This window comes from Phasianus colchicus, chromosome 3 (genome assembly GCF_987193195.1).
Source record: "Phasianus colchicus chromosome 3, bPhaCol1.hap1.1, whole genome shotgun sequence".
Lineage (NCBI taxonomy): Eukaryota > Metazoa > Chordata > Aves > Galliformes > Phasianidae > Phasianus > Phasianus colchicus.
Window position 1 is genome coordinate 26220639 of NC_143438.1, and position 24873 is coordinate 26245511.

A 24873-nucleotide genomic window follows, 5' to 3' on the forward strand; every position below is an offset into this window, starting at 1 on the left:
TTCGTTTTGTTTCCAGAACTTTCAGTTAGTCCTCTGAGAACCAGCACTGTGCCAGTGTTGTTACTACAAATGACTTATTTTGAGAAATGGAATTACGAAAAAGGCAGGTGCGACTTGTGACAAAAAGCTACAGGTCGTGCCATGACAAAAAGAGCTGAAATTCAGTGCTAAGAGCTGTCAAACCCAAGTTGTGCTGCCTTAGTTAGAATTAGTACTGCATACCTCTCACACCTGCCTCAGCCTGGCTGTGCTCCCACTGCCATCCTTAGTCCCTCCAGCCCTGATGGATAAGTCCCCCGGTCAATGCACTTTAATTAAACACTGTTTAATTTGCATTTGGGTACACAGAGCTCCACAGAGCTGAAACATCTAAGCATTAAGCAACTGAATTTGGAGCCACTTCTATTATTATGGCTTCACCTGAGCTGTTTTACACCTGTTCTGCACTTAGTAGGAATAGTGCTTACAAAAGAAAGCACTGAAAACATTAAGACAAATACCCAGAGGAAATAAGTCGGCAATTAACTCTAAGTATAGCAAGTCCTGCAACCACTTCCCGCAGGTTTTAAGACAAAAGTTTGGTCAAAACAAGCAGAAAAGCAGGGTTCTCTGTCTGTTCAAGCAGCGTTATGTGCAATGCCTCTAGGAGAGGCAGCAGGCTACACCTGACCTACTTGTCCTCGCTCCTACAGACCGTTAGCTGTATTCAATAAACATTAAGCTCCTCAGAAGACCGAATACCTAAATAGGAATAAGTAAAAAACAAAACCCGAGACCCCTCAAATCCCCATTCGCTACTTCCGAAGCCCACAGCTGTGCAAGCAGATCCTCATCACTACCGACATCAAAACTCCGTGAGGAGCAAGAATGTTACTGCCCTCTGCAGCCTCTCCCTCGCGCTCGGCACAAGGGCAGAGCGGCCCGGCTTTAAAAGCGAGAGCCGCGATGCCGGCTGTCAGCGGCTCCGCGACGCGCTCCTTCCTGGGGCCGGGAGCCCTCAGCCTCCGCGCGGGGGGCACCGCGCAGAGCCAACTTCGCCTCCCCGAGCAACGAAGGCTCCCTCGAGAAAATGGGTCAAACGCTGGAGAACTGAATCATTGTAGGGGTTGGGGGGGGGGGGGGTATTAAGAACGGCCAGCTGCCTACTTGCCGTCCAAACGTGACTACCCGTATTTTGGTGAGAAAATTTAAACCCCGCCAGCAAAAGCAGAAGGTCAGCTGGCCGCTCTGCCAGCTGGAAGGAAGCAGAGTCAGCGAATTAAGCGAATTAAACTCGGAGCGCCCGCCGCTCCCTCCCGCTCCCTTTGCCTCCAGCTCCGCCCGCGCGCACCGGGCGCCCAACTTTGCCCGGGGGGTCCCCGCCGCCGCCGCCAACTTCGCCCCGCAGCAGCTCCGCGCTCCGTCCCGTCCCCCGCGCCCGTCGCGTCCCTTACCAGCCCCGAGGCGAAGAAGACGGCGAGCAGGGCCAGGCAGGCGCCCATGACGATGAGGAGTAGGAAGACGATGAGCGGGTGCTGCTGGCTCATGCAATAGTAGGACTCGTAGAGCCAGTCCCGGGAGCGGGACTGCTCGCCGCCCGCCCCGCAGCCGCCCGCCTGCTCAGCCCGCTCCAGCAGGTAACGGCGTCTCCTCCGCCCCATCATCGCTTCTCGCCACATCGGAGGCGCCGGGCAGAGCCCGCGCAACTCCCTCAGCGCCGCCGCTGCTGCAGGCAGCCGGGGAGGGGAACGGGGCGCGCTCCCGCGCGGGAGGCGGAGAGGAGGAGCCGCGGCGGCATGGTGCGGCGGGCGGGCGGGCGGCCGCGGCCCCGCGCTGCCGACCCGGGGCTGGGCGCCGCCGGGAAGCGCCTCCCCGCGCACATGCCGCGCCCGCTGCTCCGGGCGGAGGGCGCGCTGCCCCCGTGTCCCCTCAGCGCGACGGGAGATGCCCGGGGAAGGATCTCTCGTGTGGTTCCTACTGGCCGAGGTCTGTTCCACGAGATGCTTTTCCACACGGATCAATCTCTGGTTTAAAGCCATACCTCGATTTTTGTTAAAATTCGATATTGGAGCAACAAAACACATTTTTCCCCGCCTTTAATTGTGGCCCCTTGCCTTATTCTGAAGGACTTGGTTACTCCTAAAAAGCAGGCACTCAGAACAAACTGCAGTATTGTCACTAAAGTTTCACGTCCATCGTGCACAGTGTTTACCAGCTAAAGTTTTGCACTCACACAGAAGCAGTTCTCCTTCCCCAACCCACTGAATGCCCCTATCCACAGCACAAATCATCACAGTGCAGCTTGCATTCAAAGGGAAAAGCCCACCCAGCACAAAGCCCACCCAGCACAAAGCCCACCCAGCACAAAGCCCACCCAGCACAAAGCCCACCCAGCACAAAGCCCACGCCTTGGGCAGGGATACCACTCACCAGCCTAGCTGCCCAGGCTCCATCCATCGAGGCCTTGAGCATCTCCAGGGATGGGGCACAACAACTTCACTGGGCAGACTGTGCCAGGGCCTCACTGCCCTCACAGTGAGAAATTTCCCCAATCTAAATCTCTCGTCTTTTAGTTTAAGACCTCCCACGGGATGCAGGCCTGCCTCAGCTCAACAGTGAGAGGAAGACACCAAAGCAACAGGAACATTACTGGGTCCCAATGCCACAAGGGTGGCTCCTGGTGACTGGAGTAAAAGCCAGCAGCAAGAGGGACATGGAGTGCTATAATACAACTAAAAGTGTAAAACTGTGGCTGTTATGAGTGATTATAGATGAGAGATTTAGAGCTAACCATGGCTGACCACAAGCCAGGTAGGAGAGGGGGCAGGTAGCTAAAATGGTATGGACTGAAATTTCCCCATTAGGACTTGATGCTGCTTTTCTCCTCTGCCATGTTCACATCTTCACATGGAAGAAGTGGTACATCAAGTAGCTTTGTAAGAAAACAGAGAAATCTATACTATATATAGCTCTTAAACCCTGTTAAGACACGGTTCTTAGAATCCTGGGGTTTGAAGCAAGGATGAGGTCTGACCTTCTTTGTCCCATTCCCTCCAGCTGCTGGAAGGAAGGAGAGCAAAAGTCGAGGAACTCTTCTTCTTTTGAGATGCACAGCTGGGCAGCAGGCACAGTTGAGGAAGAAGTGGAAAGAAGTTCCAACTGCGCCCACTGTGCTGGGAAAGAGAGGGGGAACAATTCTCAAGAGCAGCAGTGATAAGATTGAAGGATGAACACAAATTTATGTGGGGAGAACATTCTGGCAGAATTAATTGCCGGGAAGGAGTTAGTAGAGGTGGGTGTGAGAATTTTTGCAACATGAAAAAGCTTTACTTACAGTCACTTCAGAAATTGTCGAGTTGGCCACCCTCACTGTCACATACACACATCTAGTGGGATAAGCAAGGGGAGGTTAAAAAATATGTATCAAAAGACAAACCAAAATCACAACATAAAACTTCTTTTAAAAGAAGATCACAATATTTGGGATTTGAAGGCTTCTGAGTGTCAATCTCTCAAGGGTGGGAAGACCAATATCACACATATTTTAAATATACGAATAATTACATGATTTTGCATGGACTCACAAAAGTGTGAAAAATCAGAATGGGAAAAAATAAAACATTTTTCCATGTGAACAACAGCCATTTCCAGAAAAATATTTGAGGCTTACACAGTATGCTAATGCAAATGATGATACTGCTTGCCTTTTTTCCTCAAGTTGATTCTGCTCTAATATCTTTCCACTATTTTCCACCTCTCTGAACTACAACAGAAAAAGCCTTTCCAAGGAGTTTACAATGATGATTATGTCATTTGTTTGATTTGGTGGGGTTTTTTTGTTCGGTTGGTTTTTTAGTAATATATCATGCCTGTAACAACTAATTTCTCATCATATTAGTCTCATGCAATTTCTCAGGAAATAAAATTATAATTCCACAGCAAAAAACTTAATTAACCTGAAGGTTTCCTAGTGATATCTTGTGCCTTTTCAGAAAAATGAGTTCAGCATAAACCTGTCTCAAATGTTGAAAGACTCGACATCAGGTGCTTCAGCAGCTACACTGAAGGCACTGAAGGAAGCACTGAGTTACTTTGCACTTGACTTCATCTTCTGTTCCACCTGATGGACCCACTCACCTACTTTCCCTCCCTTCACTTGAAACCAACATCTTTCAATTCATTCTTCAAACTCCAGCTGAGATCACACACATTAACACCTAGAACTCCTAATAATCCTTAGAGCATATCTATAGTTATAAAGAAAAGGGTTCTGTATACAAATAACATTGCTATGTAATTAAAGACTGCAGCATTCTATACATCAGCAGTGTAATTTAAAATGTCATAGTACCTAAATCCACACAGAAATAGACTTTCTAATTTGAATGCTCTACTTTTTAAACTACATATTAACTTTTTTTATTTCAGGTTGCACTTAATTAAATGAGCATCATTACAGTCAAATGATAATTCTGACATTGTTGAAGTTGAAATGCCATATGTTTTTAGAGACCAATTTCCCTAGGTAGCCTACAGTCTGCATGCTTACCAGGCTCTAACTGAAAGTGGCTGTGAAGGAAAAGGAAGCTGCAGTGAATTTAAAAGTCCAGGGTTAAAGAGCAAATGACTTTAGAAAATAGCTGAAGCACTATATTGCACTGTATTCCCCCTTATTTCTCCAAAAAGGTAAAATAGCAAGTTACAAAGCTAGTACATAGCGTTGTCAAAAGCTATCCACTGTGTATTCTTGGAACTCCAACAACATTGAAGATTTTGCTTTTCGAGCATCTGGTGTCTGACCATCCACTGTGTCCCTCTGTAAAAGCAGAGCAACACAGGACAAAATCTCGAGGGCCACAACTGCTTGTCTAAGCAAAGAGATGCCAGAGGCAGTACTCTTTGAAGCAGCAGATTATCCTAGAGAACTTCCATCTAGACCATCTCTAGAACTCCCTTCAAGCCCCAACTACTCTGTGACTGTGATATCACAGCTTGTTATTGGTATCAAGGGATCTGTGACAGGTCTTAGGGAGAGAGCAAAATAGGAACATGAGATGCAGGAAACGCTCCTGTTCCTTGCATATCTCCTTTGCTACCAGGGATCTCAATTGAAACTCTATAAGCCTGCATCACTCCCATCCTTCATTTTCCCATCCCTATTGTCTTCTCCTACATGGGACACTGGATTACCTTACAAGAGGCCCTTCCATCAGGATGATACACAGCACATGGCCAACCTGTGCTTCCAAAAGTTGTCTGTGGCAGCATGGTCAACAAGCAGGTCAACAAGCTTGCTTTACCCTGGGAACAGCAGCCCTTGAGCCATCCCTGCTATGATAGCAATGACAGTTGTTCCTCAGTACATCTGGCTTGTCCACAGCTCTAGGCTTAAACTTGGTGTAAGGAGCCTGCCTTTCCTTATGATCTTGAAAGCCATAGGTTGAAGAACATCAAATCAGCATTGGACAATTACCTGACAACATTAACTTCTCCATCAAGGGTACACAATTTTTTCTTACTGATTAATATTGAAGACTGCTATTTTTTACTGGATTTTTCTTCTCCATTGATTTTATTGAGTTTACTTATTAGGACTCGCTCTCCCTAGCATTAGCAGCTCCCTAGCAGCTGTGTTTTATTCTTCAAAAAATGATGTCAGAATTTGCTACAGAAATATATTTGATTTCACATATCTGGAATCTGATGAAACTCACTTTTTATAAAGATAAATAATCATTTGAGTTGTTCAGCACTGTTTTGAATTACAGTCTGGCTGATCTGTAATTCCCTGTCTTTTAGTTTTCTCCTTCCTCCTCTTTACATCTGGTATCTAACTTTGGTCCTCACTCATTCTCCATACGCTTTTAAAAGTTTTGTCTAATAAGGTCTGGAGTTACCAAAGAAACTTTTTGAGATCCAAATGATCAGAAGATACCACAGTAGTCTCTGATCTTCCCCATTTCAATACAGATAGAACTTATATTGGCCATTTAGCCATAGATAATCTTTTTATTTAAGATTGGAGCAAAAAATAGATTAGTATTTTATTTTAGATGTTTTAGTATCAGCTGTTAGTTAAATAGTGGGTCAGCTAACTCCACAGTATATTTCAAGAAGGGAGTGAATATAAAATTATCCATAAGCATATTCTAGTTATATCTCTTGTAACTTGCCCCTTATTTTGATCATGCTGGTTTTTATACTCACAGTTATAATTTCACTTATTTTCCAAGTTATGAACTATCTCATCCCTTTCCACTTTCAGGACATTGACCTCCCATTATGTTTCCTGATCTTTCACTCATATTAAGACAGTTTGCACTTGAACATTTGTGCAAACTTGGTAGTGTTCTTTAGGAAGCCAGCTACTTGCTGATATAACATTCTGCTTTCAGGTAGGAGATCTAGAGAAGGAGGAAGCAAAGGAATAACACTCTCGAGAAATTTAAAATGGCTCAAGTAGCTTACAAAATTCCAGCTGGATAAATTCAAAGTCAATACTATAGGCAGGTCAGGAAAGACCTGTTCAATATACAATAACAGTCCAAATACTCTAACAGCATTAGAATGCATAAAGAATAGGGTGATGAATAATTCAGAAAATACAATAATGCCTTTTATTGATCAGCCATACAGCTTCGTCTTGAGCTATGTTACTCTATTTGCCTTGTAAATAATATTGTAGAACTAGAGACAGATTCCTCAGAACACAAGTAATCCAAGACAAACAAGAGATTCCTCTACTTAGAATTTAGGACTGTAATCCACAGAGATGAAACACATAAGAGGGAACATAGTAACTGCATATAACATGCATCATGAATACTTCAGAAAGACTGCTTAGAATCTTACATTTTATCTCAAAAAAAAAAAAAAAAAGACAAAATTGCAATAAACTGAATGAAATTCATAATTACTAAGTGAGATGTTCTTTCACGTTGCCTCTAGCTAATCTGCAAGAACTATCACAGGAGGCTTTTAAGAACAAGAATTTAACAGGGTGATGAAATGGATTTGTTTTTAAATGGTTGTCAAAATACATCTGATAACTACCAATAACAACATATGTTGTGAGAAATATCGATCCTATTGTTTCATGACTAATGTCAATGCAAGACAGTAGACACAGAGATGAGACAAAAATATGAAAGGCAGATATAAACAGTGGGTTTCCTACATCTTCCACTAGATCCTAATATGGCTTTTGAAGGGGTAAGCTTTATTTATTTATTTATTTTTTTAAAGAAGTGGGATATTAGACTAGACGGTTCTTTAATCTCTCTCTCTTTTTTTTTTTTTTTGCTACAGTATAGATTGTACCTATCATTTTAATTCATAAAACAAAAAAGAAGATACCAAGTTCCTATTTGAATGCAGCTCAAGACCACTGACTAAAAGTCTACTTATTCATGCAGTGCAATCTTCATATTCACTCTGGAAAAAAAACAACAAAAAAAAAAAAAGACACCTATATGGTAACATTATTTTGTTTGTAGGCCTTCTATTATGATATACTCCATCTGCAAAAGCCACTGAAAGTAATAAAAAGTGCATGTAAAGGAAATCTGTAAATATCCAGTCCTTCAAAAGCTATTGCAATAATCAAATCTGTCCACTAAATAACTTACATAATAGGTTACATTATATACATTCATAAGTAACCTATTCAGGTTACTCAGTTTAACCCTTACTACTGGACAGAAACATTTAAATCTAAAGATGTGTGTAACTGCAGTCATATCCGAGAAATTCATGGTCATATTTACCTAAATATCTGCTTTTAGAAAGTCCTTTCATGGTTTAGTTTTTTTCCCCTCAGTAGCTATTACAGTTATTTTAAAGGAAGTTACCAGGAACTGCAAATGATTTGGAAGTTAATCTTTCGAAAGTCAAGATATGATGCCAATTCTGAAAATACTTAGAAATAAGCAGAAGTATATACATCCTACTTTCAAGACTTCTGTGACACTTCTTAAAAACTCAGAAATAATTGATGAAATAAGATTCTGAATAGTTAGGGTTTTTCATAAATGACACGTTTCCTATTGTTTTCTAGTATTCTTGGCTTCAAAAAAGTCTGTTTGGGCACATGTTTTTATAGTTATCCAACTATGTATTTGATGATCATCAGTTACTATTTTGCTTGAACTGAGGATGGAATACTCTAGGAAATGTTATCCATAAGTTAGTATTTAAATTTGTTTTGGCCTGAACTGACGTAAGCACAAAACTACAGAAAAGTTGAACATTACTCTAGATTTGGATCTCAGGTAGGTTTTGTCCATAGTTTACTTGTTTGCCAGATCTATACTGGCAAACACAGAAGCAATGCTGCTCCTGCAATGGTCCTGCATTTCATCTTTTCATTCTCTGATGGCACATCTTGAGCACATTTTGATGAACACTGCATGTTCCATTCAGAGCTGGACTTGGCGTTGCTTCCTCTCAAACAGATCTCAGTTGAAACACTCAGTGACCTTAAAAGACTGCGTTCTACAAAGAGGGTTTCCTGACTCATGTGAAGCAGTAAGTGGCAATGGTTTCTATTACATACTTGATAAGAATGCCCAGCTGACATCAGAAAGTTGTAAGAATTGGTAATGATCCAGGATTCTGGGGAATTCTGCCAAGAGCAAAGGTTCCCAAGATTTTAGATCAAGTGTTGCTTCTGAATCAAGGCAGGAGGGACTCAACCACTACCATGGACAAGAGATACCCCTGGTCATGAAATCCAGTGATTCCTGATGAATGACAGACAGAGGTGTTGGAGCTCAGAGCCTGGAATGGTTTTGTGGAGAGAGACTGGGTGTGTGAGCTGAGTCAGGTCTTGGCTCTGTGTCACACTCTATAAACATAGTGATTGTGGATTGAAAGCATACCTTAATCCTATGGCAGTAAGGAAAGGAGAACTGCAGAGCAAATGTAGCTGGCAAACCCAGCCCAGCCCTCACCCTTGTTAGTGAGGCCTACTTGACGTTTGGAAATGCTTCTCTAAAGAATGTGAGAATTATCTAATTTATTTTTAGAGAAAAGGCATTGATATTAATTAAAAAATAAATTCCAACTGCAGAAGTTTTCTTCAAATCTGCCCATTGATAGAAATTCAAGCACTGCTGATGCATTTCCGGAACAGAAGCTTATAGACAACTTCTACATCAACATTTCAGATATATATTTGAGGACCACCTCATCATGAAGAGGCTTAATGTAAATGTTTTCATTTTTTCAGAGTAGGGTCTACTAGAGCAGGTTGCTCAGAACTATGTCCAGTTGAATTTTGAACACCTGCAAGGAAGACAACTCCAAATTGTTCTGGACATTCTGCCAGTGGTCAGTCATCCTGACAGTAAAACTTTTTCTGAAAAGAATTTGCTATCTTATATTTTGTGCCCATTGCTGCTTTCCCCTTCACTGAGCAGCACCAAGAAGTCTGTCTCCATCTTCCTTGCTCCATGCGCCAATCAGGTATTTATACACATTGTTAAGATCTTCCCTTAATCTTCTGGAGCTCAAAAAACCCCAGTCTTTCCTCACGTGAAAGATCCTCCTCAGGAAGAAACTTAATCAACTTCATGGCCTCATGTTGGACTTGCCCAAGTATGTCCATGTCCCTGTAGTGCTAAGAAGTCCTCAAATGGAGAAAATGTTCAGATGGAATCTCATCTGAAGCACTGAGTAGAAGGCAAGAATAATCTCTCTGAGCCTGCTCGCAACGCTCTCTGGCCAGCTTTGCCACAAGGCACATTGATGCTACGTTCAACTTGTCCACCAGGACCTGCTTTTTTACCAGTTTATTTTCCAGCTACCAGCATGTACTGGTGTACAAAATTAAGTCCTTCCCAGATCCAGGGTCCTGTATGCCACTGCTAAACTTAATGAAATTCATGATCCTAGTAAGACTGTTTGAATTGCAGCATGACCCTCTGGTATGTCAGCCACTCTTCCATTTTTGTATCATCCACAAATCAACTCCATCCCATCATCAATGTAATTAAAGTGGCTGAACAGTACTAATCCCAGTGTCAGCTGCTGGGGTACACTGATAGTGTTTGGCTGCCAGCTAGGCTTTGTGCTACTGATCACAACCTTTTGTGCCTGGAAAGTCATTCTGTTTTCAAAACACCTCTGCTTTACTTAGCCCATACTTCTTCAGCTTGCCTAAGAGGAAGTTTTGTGAGACACCATCAAAAACCTCCCTAAAGTCAAGAGAAACAGCATTCACTGCTCTCTGTTCATCCACTAAAACGCTTGTTTCACAGTAGGAAGATTATGACGTTTGTCAAGTACTTTACCTTTATAAAACCACAGTGATTAACTCCAATCAGCCCTGGATGCTTTCCTTTCTCTTCTTGAAAGTAGGAATGATTGCTTTCCTCCAGACCTTCTTCTCTCATCATGATCTTTCAGAGATTATTGAAAGCACCTTAAACCCAGTTGTACCGAAGTTTTCCAAGTGGATTGAAGTGCTGTGCATAAGCCTGGACCAAATAATTGGACATATCTGAGAACAAAATAAAATAATATCTGATAGACTTACAATCACTGAGGAATTAAAAATAGAAGAAAAATCAATATTAGTGTTTCGTTGCATATTTGACTTCCTGATATTTTTGATGGCACTGTAAATAGGATCAAGTGTCCTTCCTACAATCTATCACTTCTAATTGTGCATCATAATTAAAACAAGACTAATATCTCTTAGTAGTAGGTATCAGGTAACAAACCATATATTCTTAAATCCCATTGGATCTTCAAATGTATCCTAAATGATTATATCATTATAGCAGCATTAGAAAAAACTGGTTTACCAATCCAAATATTCCTAAACTGTTCTAAATTTGGTAGGTTTTGTTTGTTTGTTGAGCCATAAGGAGGTATGCTTACTAAATACCACTTCCAGTTTACCTCAACTAGTTATGAACAAATCCCGAATTTCTTTGGGATTGCTAGAAAAGAAAAATAACACAATAATAGACACTATTTCCTATTTGTACGCAGTTAAAACATTTTCCATGGGGTTTTTCAGCAAATGCTTAGCATAACAAAGTGCTTTTCTATTTCTTGTCAGTATCCAGTACACAAATAGCAAAAGATACCTGTTGCTTGCACTAAACTGCTTTCTTAAAAAGCACTTGTGTAAATATTAGTGATCAATTGGAACAGAATATGCTGTGGTGCATATTCTGATCCAATACGGCTCTCGATTATTCAGATGGATGATTCTTGGTTTAATAGCCATTTACAAATTACATGACTGTATTAAACACTTTCTATAGTATATTTAAATGCAGTGCTACAGAAAGCATCCATTAAATGAATCTTCTACTTTAAACAGAAAACAAATTCGATCATGAATTTTCTACTAGTGCTGTCATCTCCTGCCTCTCACATGCATAATTATTGGTCATGTGAGTTATTTACATTGTTACTGAGAAACCACCCATGTAGCTTGAAACAACCACATAATGAATTGCTCATAGTCATGCTAATTACATGAACATTGGATTATTGTGCTCACGATATTGCTTACTGCAGTAAATTATATGTAATAATTATCACAACATTAATTTAATAGAATATTTGTGCAGTACCTCACATTCACTTTTAAGGTAGAACCAAAAACTATTGAACCAAGAAACTGCATACTTCTATGCGTAAGGTAATTGAAGATAATACACAGAGGGAGAAAAAGAAAACAAACAAAAATACCCATTAGCATCTAGCCATTATGTTACTGTGTATGTTCATGCATCCTCATCACAATTTTCATTACTTGACGTATTTCCCATCTCCAAAAAAGCCATAAAGTAAAAAAGCATTGAGCATGAGAAGGTATGGAAAAGAGTGATGATGAAGGAGAGATTTAAGACTCTATTCAGAAGAGGACATTTCTTTCAATTCTGACTGAGACTTACGAAATATGAGAGCTACCCAGGCAGCAGATAGAAAACATCCATTGTTCTCTGCAATACAAAGACTAACAGACATAAGAGACACCTGATAAACTATCATCCAAGCAAGCTTAAAGCAAAATACTTCTTTTCAGAATGAAAAAATATCCACAACATAATTAAATTGCAGTGTTCACTGCTAGTCACTGTTATGGAAACCAAGTATAAATGCATTAAAATTGGACTAGAAAAAAACCAAAGAATTAGTTAATTAAGGGTTATTAAACACAATAATCAGGAAATAAAAGCTATTTCAGGAAGCTTCAAGCATGTTGGTCTGTGGAAACTAACAAGTTACCCCAGAAGGAGTATAATTCTATACATGCTCTGTTCTTCTGTGCCTTCTCTAACCTTACATACCAAGCCTTATCATAGGTAGAAATATTTGCAAGACAGTGTGAACAATTTTACAATTTTTTTTTAAATACTTGCAAAAAAGAGATAAATCTTAGTCATAATTGTAGCATGTCCTATTACTATAGTGTTATTCCAGTATTTTACTGTGAATGATTCTCATTATAAGCTCCTACTGTTAGATCGAGTTAAATTAATTTTTCATTAAAAGTATCCACCTGAGAAAAATAAATAAATAAATAAATAAAACACTTTCTTATGATCCTGAAGAAGTGAAGCCTTTGTGATACCAATCACATGTTTTCCACTAGCAATTCATTTTATTATTAGAAAATGGGTAAGTGTCTGATTATCCAACAATGGAGTGTTCAGACTGGTACTACACTGATCATTTATTTACTGATTCAAGATAATGTAGCGTCTAAAATTCAAAGGTGGCTAAAGGTAACCAAAGGAACTACATAAATGTGTTACGAACATACTTTAAGGATACAAAATCCAGAAGTCTACATCAAGTTCTAATTGAAAATAAATATGAGTCTTTGGAAAGGAAGTAGAACTTAGAGAGGAAGTCACTGTTACTTTTAAAGATAGGGTAGAAAGAGCCAGAGAAGTGGGAAATAGGTAGATCCAACAACAGTCTCGTGTTGAGCAGCAAAGTCATAAAAAAGGGCAATAGTCTGATAAAGGAATACAATAGAATGATTACATGACTTGGTGGAGAGTACTCAAAGACAGCTGTAACAGCAGTGTAGGAATATTTTGGAAAGTTATCAATTTATAGAGAAAAGAGTAAGAATTATAAGGTAATCTAATACAGAACATAATTAGAAATTGTTGTGTTACAAATGATATACAATTATAAAACAATTAAGAGAGTACTTCAGAGAGCTCCTTCATAGTGAAGTAGATAAAAAGCAAAAACAAAAACTGGCCATTTTCTAGACACTTGAAACAGTAAGGACAGAATAACATTCTTAAGTGTAAGATTAAGTACGAATTTCAAAACGTTATCATAATTCCCAGGAGCAAAGCATGAAGTGTTCATAATATGGAAGTACTAATAGCAGGAGAAAAAATGTAATGCAAGTTCATAAATTGATTATATTGTCCTGTAAATTTGAAAATATCCAAAGGAATGAAGAATAAAACATTCCTGATTAAGAAAGAAAAGGAAGGAAGAAACGAATGAATGATGAAAGAAAGAAAGGGAGAGAGGGAGAACAATGTAAAAAACAAACAAAAAAAAAACACTAGGAAAAAAGGTTTGCAATGATTCCTGACTGTAAAATCCTGTTTTTTGTTTTTTGTTTTTTATTTTTATTTTTATTTTTATTTTTTTAATAATAGTTTTAAATTTTAAGTTGAAGAGAAACAACATAGTTTTCCGGATCTGTGAAAAGTTTTAAATTTTAAATTAAACATGCTCCATTCATTGATTGCTTGGAAAAAATAATCCATAAGAGCTACATAAGTATTTTGATTAAGAAAGGTCATGGTAATACACATCATGAGGTTGTAGGGAGATCAGCACTCATTTTGTCTGCTATCAATACCTAATTAAGCTAGGGAACTGTTTTTCTGCCATTGCCAATGAAGTAGCTATGCAAGTGTCCCTTTCCTTACCAAATTAACAGGGCTGAGAGGAAATGAATCATTTTTTTCATTAGTCTAATGATCTCTGACACTGTAGAAAGAGAGAGGGTGTGGTATAACCTAACATTTAAAGAAAATCAGCTCTGGAAGATATACTCCCACAGACCCTCTTTGATCTAAACCTCATTGATATTACTAGGCTAATAGGATTTAGTAGGGAAAACTGGAAATCCTTTCAGGCAAACATACTTTGCCTACTACATCAGTTCTCAGGTCTGAATCAAAAGCTGCAGAACTTACACTGTACACAGACTGCAAGAATTGTCCTGAGTTTAAATGAGTAATTTCCTTATATTGGACGTAAGAAAGACATGGAACTCTACTGAAGGAGACTGTGAGCACTAAATCTTTCCAAGGGTTCAAACAAGAGCTTCACAAGCTTGTGGGATGATGGGGGGAATCTGTTGGTGTCTAATAGACTCAGAAACAACTGTAACTTCGGGAAGTTCTAGAACAATCCTTTTCATCGCTAGAAGTTACTGAAGGCTGAAGGAGGGTTTAAAGGAAGCATCAAGATATTTTATTCATTTTTTATATACTTATTACTGTAACCTTATAGTCCTGCCAATATGGTACTTTAGATTTTTTTTTTTTTTTTTAGTGTAGGTGCAAAAACTTATGTGAAAACATTATTCTGTTCTGGGGTCAGATGATTATCCAGGTTTTCTCAGCTGTAACAGCAAAATTGCTCAGCTGCCAGGCATGTGCTGCCTGCCCTGTAAATAAAAGCTTGTTTTCTCCATTATGTTACCTGACTTATCTTAGTTTTTGTGTAGCTTTGAGAAACTGTGTAGTTCTTTTGCTTATGGAGAAAACATGGCAATAAGATATAGCAAACTTAAGTAACTGCAGTATAACCAAGTCTAGCGAAATCATGGCTGAAAAGTAACTCAAAGCAAATCCAAGTCTAAGAATGAGCCTTCAACATTATATTCCTCTTTCCACTGCCAATACACAGCTTGCCGTAACAATTCACTGGAAGGATATTACTAATGACCTTTAATAGAATTAAGAGATTTGGATTATAAATGGTAGGGTTGTTATAACCAGCTTAAAAATAAGTGGCTGCTGTATTTGATTAGGCTGTGAAAGCATTAGATTACCAGTAAATGCTGGCCTTGGATCCTTGCAAGCAGCATGGTCTCCTGGTTCCCTGTCGTGACCTTCTGCAGGTAATACTAAGCATCCACTATGGGACAGTGTTGGAGGGAGGTAACCAGAATTTATTACAAAAAGAAGCTTTGAGAGAACTGTCTCAACATTGTGTGTTAACTCATCCCCTAAATCCGTTTCAGAGCTTTCTCATCTCAGACAGAAGGAATCTGCATACACTGTAACACATTCTGCCATTATAATTTGAGACTCTGGAGTGTTTCAGAAATTTTGTAGGACATCTTAAGACTGGTAATAGCAAATATGTATATTTTCAACAAATAGATCAAGTACTTCAGTTTAAGTTTTCACCCACCCAGTATTCTGATTCCAATCCCCACTTTGATTCCTACCACTGTATTAAAGCAGTAGTTAAACATAGTAGCACATATGCATCACTGGAAAGTGAGCTACAGAACCATTCCCTCTCTTTCTTGCATTTCTGCAAGAGCATTATCAATTACTTAACTAGTGAAGCAAAATAAAAACAGAGAGATAAGGAAGAACAGCCCTTATTTAATGATGGTGAACCTGTCCAGAAGCTGAAGAAGATCTGACTTTGAAGCTGACCAGATGACTTTTCACTAGTTAAGAGACTGTGTCATCCAAGAAAATTTTAGATTAGATATTCCTTTCAGACAATTTCTATACTGAAATGACATAAAAACAGTTGTGACACGACAAGAATGGTCTTTTGTCTCTAAAAAAGGAAGGCATCCATAACAATGATGAAAAAGCACAAAAAATATTAGTGTTAGCACTACGCCAGCCAGATTTACATGTGAAAAGCCAGTTAAAAGCAAAACAACCTAAATTACACAATTGTTCCTAGAAGCTCTGATTTAGAAATAAGGTCACTCTTATTATTATTGAGTCAGTTCCCAAGACTGTCTAAATACTGATAGCTCCAATTGAAATAAGTCCCACAGTCCTCAAAGTTCAAGGGACTGGACAACAACTTCACACAGACTGCAGGTATGCTCAGTGTTCCTAGGGGTATGATTTACAGAACCCATTGAATCAGAAGAAAGGTGGCTCTACTTTGGCTTATTCATTCAGCTACATGCATTTCACAACAGTAAAATAAAATTAAAATCCTTTTGTATTAACACTACAAATTAACTTGAGTAAATTCTATATTACACATCATTCAATTTATAAACACTTACAGCATTCCTTGGCAAACAATTTCACCTCTATGAATTCCTCTAAAATACCAGAACATTTTACATGCACAGATGATACATAAGGCTATTCTGGTGACTAGCTGAGAATATGCTCTTGATGATCACAGCCATTCGTTACAGACTGAAAATATGGAATTTCCAATGGCAAAGGCAGAGTCTGAGAATTTTCCAACAAGTGGGATGATAGTGTAAAAGAACTGTAGAAAAAGTACATTTGTGAGATGCAAATGCAATGCAAATTAGAGGAACACAGAAATTAAATTGTAAGAAGTAACTGAATCTATTCTTCTGTTTAAGTCAGATTCTTTAAATAGATTAATTAACAATTCAGGCCATTTCTAGTGGAGAAGACATCATTGCTTTAAACATGGAAAACCAGAAACATGGTGTGAGCAATACAATCATTGCTGAAGGAATCATGTGTCAGTTCTTTGTCAACACTCTCACTCTGCTTTCCCTTTCTCTATTTCTGATCTAAAGAACATTAACAATGCAGATCATAGAGGATTTGCATTATCTCACACCCCCTGCTCCCTTTTCCTAGCTCCCAAAAGCACTGAAAGTATTTATTACACTATTATATAGCTGATGTTGTAACAGAATGTTTACTAAATACCTATTATTTTAATGAGCTCTTAAGTGAGACCAGAACCTGTGAAAATGTCAAAGAATTTGCTCTAATTAATATTGCATGCTTTCTGACGTTACAAACAAAGTTGAAGAATATGTAGCAGAGAAACTGCAAATAAAAGAATGATTAATAAATGATATGTTGCCAATAGATTGAAAAAGAAAAAAAAAACCAAAAAAAAAACAACAGGACTTCCTATAACAGAGAGGGCCTCTTTACTGTCAGAGGAAATTATGCATAAGAAGGAAGGAACCACAACAAGCATTACTGAATTTGAAGGTCTTCAAACCTTTGTATGTTCAGTGAGTGCTGGTTTCGCTTGAAAGCAAATTAAAAGCAAAGCATGTGATGCCTTCAACCTGAGAATAGAACTGATTTCAATTTACCAGGGTACATGGGGATTTAAACCAGAGGATCTAGCTCAGATTTAACATTTATCCTGACTGAAATCCCACTTAGTTAAATATATTCTTTTGATAATACAGTCATTGCTAATATAAAATATTCACTGCCATTTTGGTCCAAGATAGAATTTTCCTCTTCCCTCATCTATAAATAATTGCTTTACTTTTGCTTTATTGCTGAAAACATTGCTTCACTTTGCTAAAGCAGGGGATATGATTACCATAACATTGTTACTGTTAATGTAAGCAAGGCAATAGCATTAACGTAATTACAAAGTTGAAAAATCAAGTGCCGAAAATGCCAGAGCAAAAGCTGAAAGCCTTAACCACACCTCAGATTACATCTGCATTCTCAAGAAACAGTAAAATATTATTAAATAACGTGGAATACCTTATGTAGAATAACAAACCCATACCTTTTCCATCAATCTGGAGGCTATACAGACTAATGTGATCTACAGAGCACGCCATATTTATGAAAAGTTGAATATGGGAATGAAAGGAAAAGTTAAGCCAAAATTTAAGAAAACCTTATATTTGGAGCTTGCATTCTGTCCAAAAAAGTGAGTAGGATGTATTATGTGAATGAATTGCTGCTAACTTGGAACAGAGAAAAATGTATCTGTAGGCTGGTGCCAAATAATTATGTAAGTTGAAGGCAAGCAACAAAATTGTGCAAAGTATCAAGAAAAATAAGATAAATTTGGTATCAAAATACACAGCAGTATGAATTACAGGTTGTGTCATACAGTCAGCTGGACTGTGAAAGAGTAAGGCATACAACTTAATGCTTTGCCACTAGCATGTTGGCAGAAACAGTAAAATAATTTTGCCACAAGGACAGATAAAGTGTTGAGAGTTGTATATTACATGGAACATAGATGGTGCAAAGACTCTGTCTTCCTGGTGTCTTGATATGGCTGCTACTTATAGGAAAGGCAGTAAGCTTGTGTATTCCTGGGATCACTACAGCTCATCTCAGGGAACAAAAACCCACATTTTTCAGAAGAACATTCACGATGGTTGTGGTTAACAGCCTTAGTTGGAGCCCGAGAAAGTGGTGCAATTCTGGATTTGTTATAGATTTGTGGAATTGTATCATTTCAGGGAAGTAATTTCTTAGCTTCCCAAAACTGTCATGAAAATTTATAGATTTGTTTACTACTGGAGTACATTGCATTAACTGATGGTGCTGTTGCTAAGAATGGTGCAGAAAGCACTACTTTTATAATGTTTAAACTGTCTCAATAAAAGTGACACTCGCCTTCTTGGTCTGGAATACATACAAAATAAGCAACATTTCCTGATGAACTGTGCAGAGTAGGGTGTAAGCACAAAAACAGACATCCATCAGTGCCACAAGGTTGCCAGATGTCAGTCACAGTTGCCTATTCTTGGAAGGATGGAACTCATTTCTCATTCTTGGGTTAGTATATTTCTGCTATTTCTATTATTTTGCTTTAATGCTGTGCTTGTCTTGCCAAACATCCATTGTACTCTCTTCTCACACCTGTCTCTACCCCACATGCCTAACAATTCCAACTCAAGTCTCCTCAAGTGGTACCATTTTGTCCCAGGATTTCTTTCATGCATTTAATTGCAGGTATATAAGCTAACCATAAGGTTCCTTCTTTGCTCTGTTTTAATTTTTTTTCACTTCTTTTTGTTGTTGACTTTGATACCAACATTAGAAGTGCTTTATGCTCTTAGAAAAGACCCTTTTTCTCAAGAAAAGGTAAAATAAAAAGAAGAAATAATACAGGAACAGATGAAACAGATGAGTAAAACAGCATTAAAAGGAAGGAACAAAGGCATAAAGACCAAGGCATGAGATGTTGTATAAGAAGTATGACAATAAAACCTGTCATGATAAATGATTTTTGACTTTCTGAAAAACCATGTAACCAAAACTAAAGATCTGCTGAGTATGAGGGGATGCTGTGGCATACCCTGTGGAGAGGATTAATGGTTAGGTATAATTTTTTCCAAGGTCAATTCAAGCAACCGTTAATAGAGAGGGAATATCTGGATAGAACAGATGTTTTCAAATCAACTAGACCTGATTTAATTTCATCCTTGGCACTGGCTAGTGGTATCTAATTTCTGTCCATGTCAGAGTAACAGACTCTTGAGAAAGAAGATATATGTAATGAACTTTTTAATACTGTTCCACATGATATTCCCATAGCAAACTAGGGAAATAGTCCACAGATTAAAATATTATAGAGTGAGTACAGAATTGCTACAGATTAGAAAAATCAAAATAATAGCCAAAAGAATAGCTATTTCTGACTCAGTACCTGAATGAATGATCTAGGAAGGTGCTGTGCAAGTCTGTCCTAAATCTGGTTCTGTATCATATTTCATGCACACCCTGGGGTCAAGAACTTTTTTTTTTTTTAAATCTGTAAGGGAGATTAAGCTGGGAGAATAGTCATATGTATCTGAACTAGAACTAAAACTGAAGAAACTGAAGACATATTATGAAAAATAGGATTCTGCTGAGCAGGGAGAAACAAGTTCTACAACGTGTAGGCAGAAGTAATCCACTTCATGTAAAAAACAAAATTGGCTGTTTGATATAGACCTAAAAGGATGAAGGCTGTAAAGGGTTGTTACAGAATAGGAATCATGCATGATACAGTCACTCAAAAAGCTACACAACCAGCTGGATTTTATAAGCAGAAATACAGCCTGTAAACCATATTCAGTGATTCTGCTGCTCCATTAAGCACTGGTAGGGTAGCAACTAGCACACAATGTTCGATGTCAGGCGCTGCTGTTTAGGGAGAAAACAGACCAGATTAAATGTAACCTATGAAAGAAAAATGGGAATGAGCAAAAAGCCAGAAAAACTTGTGTGTCTCAGGTGGGGAAGAAGAGGACAAAAAAATTTAAAAGAAAGGAATAATTGGATAATATGACAAACAGAGAGAAATAGCAGATTTAGGTTTAAGAAGGAAGATTTTAGGAACTCTGGGATTTTTGTGTGTGCGTGGAAAGGTTCTCACATCTACACCATTGAAACAAGTTAGAGAGTAGATAACAGGATATGCACAATGATAAATTTCCTTATCTTGAGCCATGGGATGGACTAACTGACCTCTTGAGGTTGCTCCTCCAGTACTATCATGATCGCTGCAGTGATGTGACCATGAAATTCAGACAACTGCAAGTTCCATACTTAATGAGTAGTTTAAATACTTGAGATCTTCCAAGCAACTCTGAAATATGCAATAAATTGGGGAAAAACATTAATCGTGAAAAGCTTAGTTCTACATTGTTCTATTTTTTCATAAGCTATTGCCCACTAGCAGTGTCTTCTGTAGACTTTAAATACATTTCACCAGGTGGTGCTGTAACACATAACCTTCAAAACCTTCCCCTACCACCTGAGCACGTGGCAGTCTTAGGAAAACATCTGTGGGTTGTGCAAAGCTGTCTGTAGAGGCAGAATTGCTTTAAACAATCGCCTTTTGGTACAGAAGTAAGAGTCCTAGAAAGATTCATTTAGGGACTATTTTTATTCTATGGGATAAATAACTCCTCTGTAGTTTATGGATAGCAAAGTTAAGCTTTACACTTACATAAAACAACAATATTCTTTTGGAGACTATATGATTCTGCATTCTATAAACATTTTTTAAAATATATTTTCTTCTAAACTTCCTTTTTCCTAAAAAAAAAAAAAAACCACGACATTTATTATGTGTATATATAGAGAGAGATATAAAATATACATATAACATATATGCAATATAACAATTACACAGTTTTTCATAATAGCTATGAAAAAAATAAATCACAAAATAAAGATACAGGCTAAAAGTGACTTCTGAATCATCTAATCCAAGGTTTCTATATCGAGCAGGATCACACAGACTGCTCAGAACCTGGAGAGCAGATGAATGTTTCTCAGCCTCTTTAGGCAAATTGCTTGAGTGTTTAACAACCTTCAAATAAAATGCTTTCCTTCAACTGAATGGCAACTGCTTTTTTGTTACTTATGTCCACTGCCCCACATACAATTTACAAATGTACAGTTAGAAGAGTAGCGTGGTTAGGATGGTATTTTGCAGGTTTATAGTTAGATTATCATGGTGGAAAGAGATAATCAAAAATGAAATGCTCACCCATGTCCTAGGCCATAGAAAACTCCAAAGGGAAGGATCTCCAGAAAGAGATTCTTTCCCCAATCAGCCCTTAAATGGGGTCTAGGAGAGGCTGAATTGCCTGCACCTGTACTCCCATGGCTGACTCAGTCCTTGTTTCAGGTGATCAGTCAGAGGTTCAGGCTGTACTCAACAGTTCCCATACACCCCTGTGTTTCCACTCTGCACATATGAGAAGAGTCTGGCTCCACTTTCTCTATACTCCTCTATTAAGAACTTTAAAAAAGCAGTAAGAAGTCCTGGTGACTTCTCAAGGCTTAAAAAAACAGCTTTTTCTGCCTCTCTTGATATTTCATGAGCTCCAGCCCCTAATCAGCCCCACTGGATTCACTGCAATGGGGCACCATCATTTAGATGCAGCTTGTGCTCCTGCTGTATATCTTGTCTTGTCTCCATCTGTCTTTTAGAACAGCTGTATCCAACATGTGGCCACGGGACACAATGCAGGCCCACAGGATCATAAATTTTTAACATTCTTGTGAGACTTTAAGCGATATTTTTCATGAGTCAATTGCATGAAGCTCAAACGTGAACTGCGTGGACAACAATAGAAAGCTGAGGAAGGGAGGGCATAGTGCAGTGCTAACCCCATTTCTCACACCCTCCATACACAGTTGAATTGAAATGCATATACTACCTGCTACATGCATTTGTGCCACTTGATGAGTAAAATGTAGTGATTACTGTTAATATTTCAACCCACCTACATGCACACGTGTGCCTGTGAAGACACACAGTTTTTGTTACTAAACAGACATGTTTTCTTATTTAATTATTAAAGTTGGAACTGTGTTATTTTGTAAAATTATTTAGTAAGCTAACATGTTCACTGCAGAAGAAATAGCCAGAATACTTGTGCAGTGCTGACAGATTTTGTAATTTTCAACACCCCCAAATGCTTACAAAATGGAGAAAATGAAGTTAAGTCATTTACAGAATCAGAAGGAAAATTTATGCCAGAACCTGAAGACAAAAAATAGCTTACAGATTCAGCATTTTTTGGTAGATTTGGCAGCTCATTTAAATGAGTTAAGCATGTCTTCAAGGTGAAAATAAACTATCTGTTCTATTTTTCAAACCATAACAACATTCAAAAATAAACTTAAATTATGGCTAGCTCAAGTTACGGCAAATAATTTTATGCACTTAAATATGTATGGTAAACACAGTCCTGTGAACAGTGAAAAATATATCATTTTGATTGACAAATTTAAGAGCAGGTTTCAAGATCGAAAAAAAAATAAATAAAAAAAATCAATTTTATGGTATACTTGTGATTCGCTTTTTGGTCAGCAATTACCTGCAAATTTTCAAATGGTATGTATGGAGTTGCAATCAGACATTCAACTAAAAAATTTGTTCACATCTCTTTACCAGACTTTTACAAGCCCTCTCTTACCAGAGAAAAATATCCCTCACTTCACGACCACACCTTACTCATGTCATCACTTTTTGGCAGTACGTACATTTGTGAACAACTGTTTTCAAGGATGAAGCACAAGAATAGTAAAAGTAAATCTAAAGTTTCTGATGAGCACCCTGAGAACTCACTAGGAATTGCAACCACTTCTGCCAAACCAGACACTGCTGCATTACTTTTACAAAAACAAGGTCAAATATCCCACTAGTTTATGTTTTTCTTGCCCTCTTCTTTTATGTTTAATAAAAAATATGTAAAAAAAAAGTTTTGTTACTTATAGATATTAACTGTATTGCTGGGTGAAACACTGGCTGGATGGCCAGGCCCAAAGAGTTGTGGTCAGTGGAGTTAAATCCAGTTGGCAGCCAGTCATGAGTGATGTCCTCCAGGGCTCGGTACTGGGGCCACTTCTATTTAACATCTTTATTAATGATCTTGATGAGGGGATTGAGTGCACCCTCAGTACGTTTGCAGACAACACCAAGTTGAGGGGGAGTATATTGATCTGCCTGAGGGGAGAAGGGCACTAAGAGGGACCTGGGCCATCTAGTCCAACTCCCCTTCAATGAACAGGGATACCTACAGCAGATCAGGTTGCTCAGAGCCCTATCCAGACTAACCTTGAATGTTTCTGGGATGGAGCACCCACCACCTCTCTGGGCAACCTGTTCCAGTGCTTCACTATCCTTATGTTAAAAATAATGGAATCATTTAGGTCAGAAAAGATCTTTAAAATCATCAAGTCTAACCATTCACCTAACACTAACAAGTCCATCACTAAACCATGTCCCTAAGGTGACATTCCTCCTCTGTACCCTATCCTCACCTCTGACTGACACTGAGTTCTTTTTGGAGACTGAGATCATGCTGTAGGTCTTTGTTCATTCTGATCTTCTTCCTGTGCATAGTGCATTGAATAGTCTGTTGTTATTTGAGGAGGGCATCTTTAAAGATAACTAATTATCTTGGTATCCTTTTCCCTTCACAGCATTTTTCAGTGGTATTTTGACAAACAAATCACTGAACAAGGTAAAACCCATCTCATGAAGCCAGTCGTTCTGATCTTGCTGGGTTTTTTGTACATTTTTCTCAGGGTTTTTTACACTAAAATTTCTTTATCACTGTAGACAAAGCTTCACCTTTCACCCCTCTGGCAATTTTTTTTTTTTTTTTTTTGAACAACAAAGCATCTTTCTTAGTTCGTTCATTGATCACCAAAGGCAGATCTACATTCTAACTTTTTTCTAGGAAGAATCTGGGTGTTATTTTCTTTGCTTTATTAGTGTATTGAAAACATATTAACCTTTGAATTAGAGACAGAAGTTAGACAACTCAATAATTATTCATTCTGTTTCTCTGTTCAAGGTTTAAATAAAAAGGACTGTAGGATAATAGACCAATTCAGATTGGAGGGGATCTCAAAAGATCAGCTTCTGCAGGGTCAAAAGCTGCTGAACCTCAAAGCAGGGTCAGCTATGAATTCAGACTCATTTTTCTGAGCGTTTTATCCTGTCTGGTCTTGAAAACCTACAGGAATGGATGCTACACACAGCATCCTTAGGTGATCAGATCCACTGCTAAAATGTCCTCAGAGTGAATAAACCTTATATTACATTCTGTCTGAACTTCTCTTACTTCAACAACTATGCTGTTGTTTCTCATCCTCTTACCACTGTGAATAGCTTATCTCCACCTCATGGGTACCAACTGATCCCAAAGCGACCTCTTTGCCAGGCTGAACGAGTTACATTCCCTCAGCCTCTATTCATATGACAGGTTCTTCTTCTAGGACTAGGATGAATGAACGCTTCTCACTTATCATTCAGGGAATTTTAGAAGCTATTTAGAGGTTGGAAATTCCGCTTAGATAACAGACCACATGGGGTTGCACAGATGAATGAGCAAGACAACATGGGAAACTAAGCTTGTGTATTTTCTCTTTAGGAAAGAATGGGAAAAAATTGATT

General features: G+C 38.6%; 1 protein-coding gene across 3 annotated transcripts in view; it reads right to left on the reverse strand.

Annotated features, from left to right (window-relative positions):
- ADCY2 (adenylate cyclase 2) overlaps positions 1–21474 on the reverse strand; it is a 223684-nt gene extending 202210 nt beyond the window's left edge. The window contains exons 1-3 of one of the 3 annotated variants that reach the window (XM_090137122.1): positions 21448–21474; positions 20418–20538; positions 10272–10480 (exon numbers count right to left, since the gene is read on the reverse strand). In XM_090137122.1, coding sequence (XP_089993248.1) covers positions 10272–10376 — 105 coding nt within the window. In that variant the 5' untranslated portion in view covers positions 10377–10480; positions 20418–20538; positions 21448–21474. Of the gene's footprint in view, positions 1–1433; positions 1767–10271; positions 10481–20417; positions 20539–21447 lie in introns of those variants that run through there. The other 2 variants (XM_090137121.1, XM_090137123.1) reach the window with 2 other exon arrangements.
- Positions 21475–24873: the final 3399 nt, after the last annotated feature.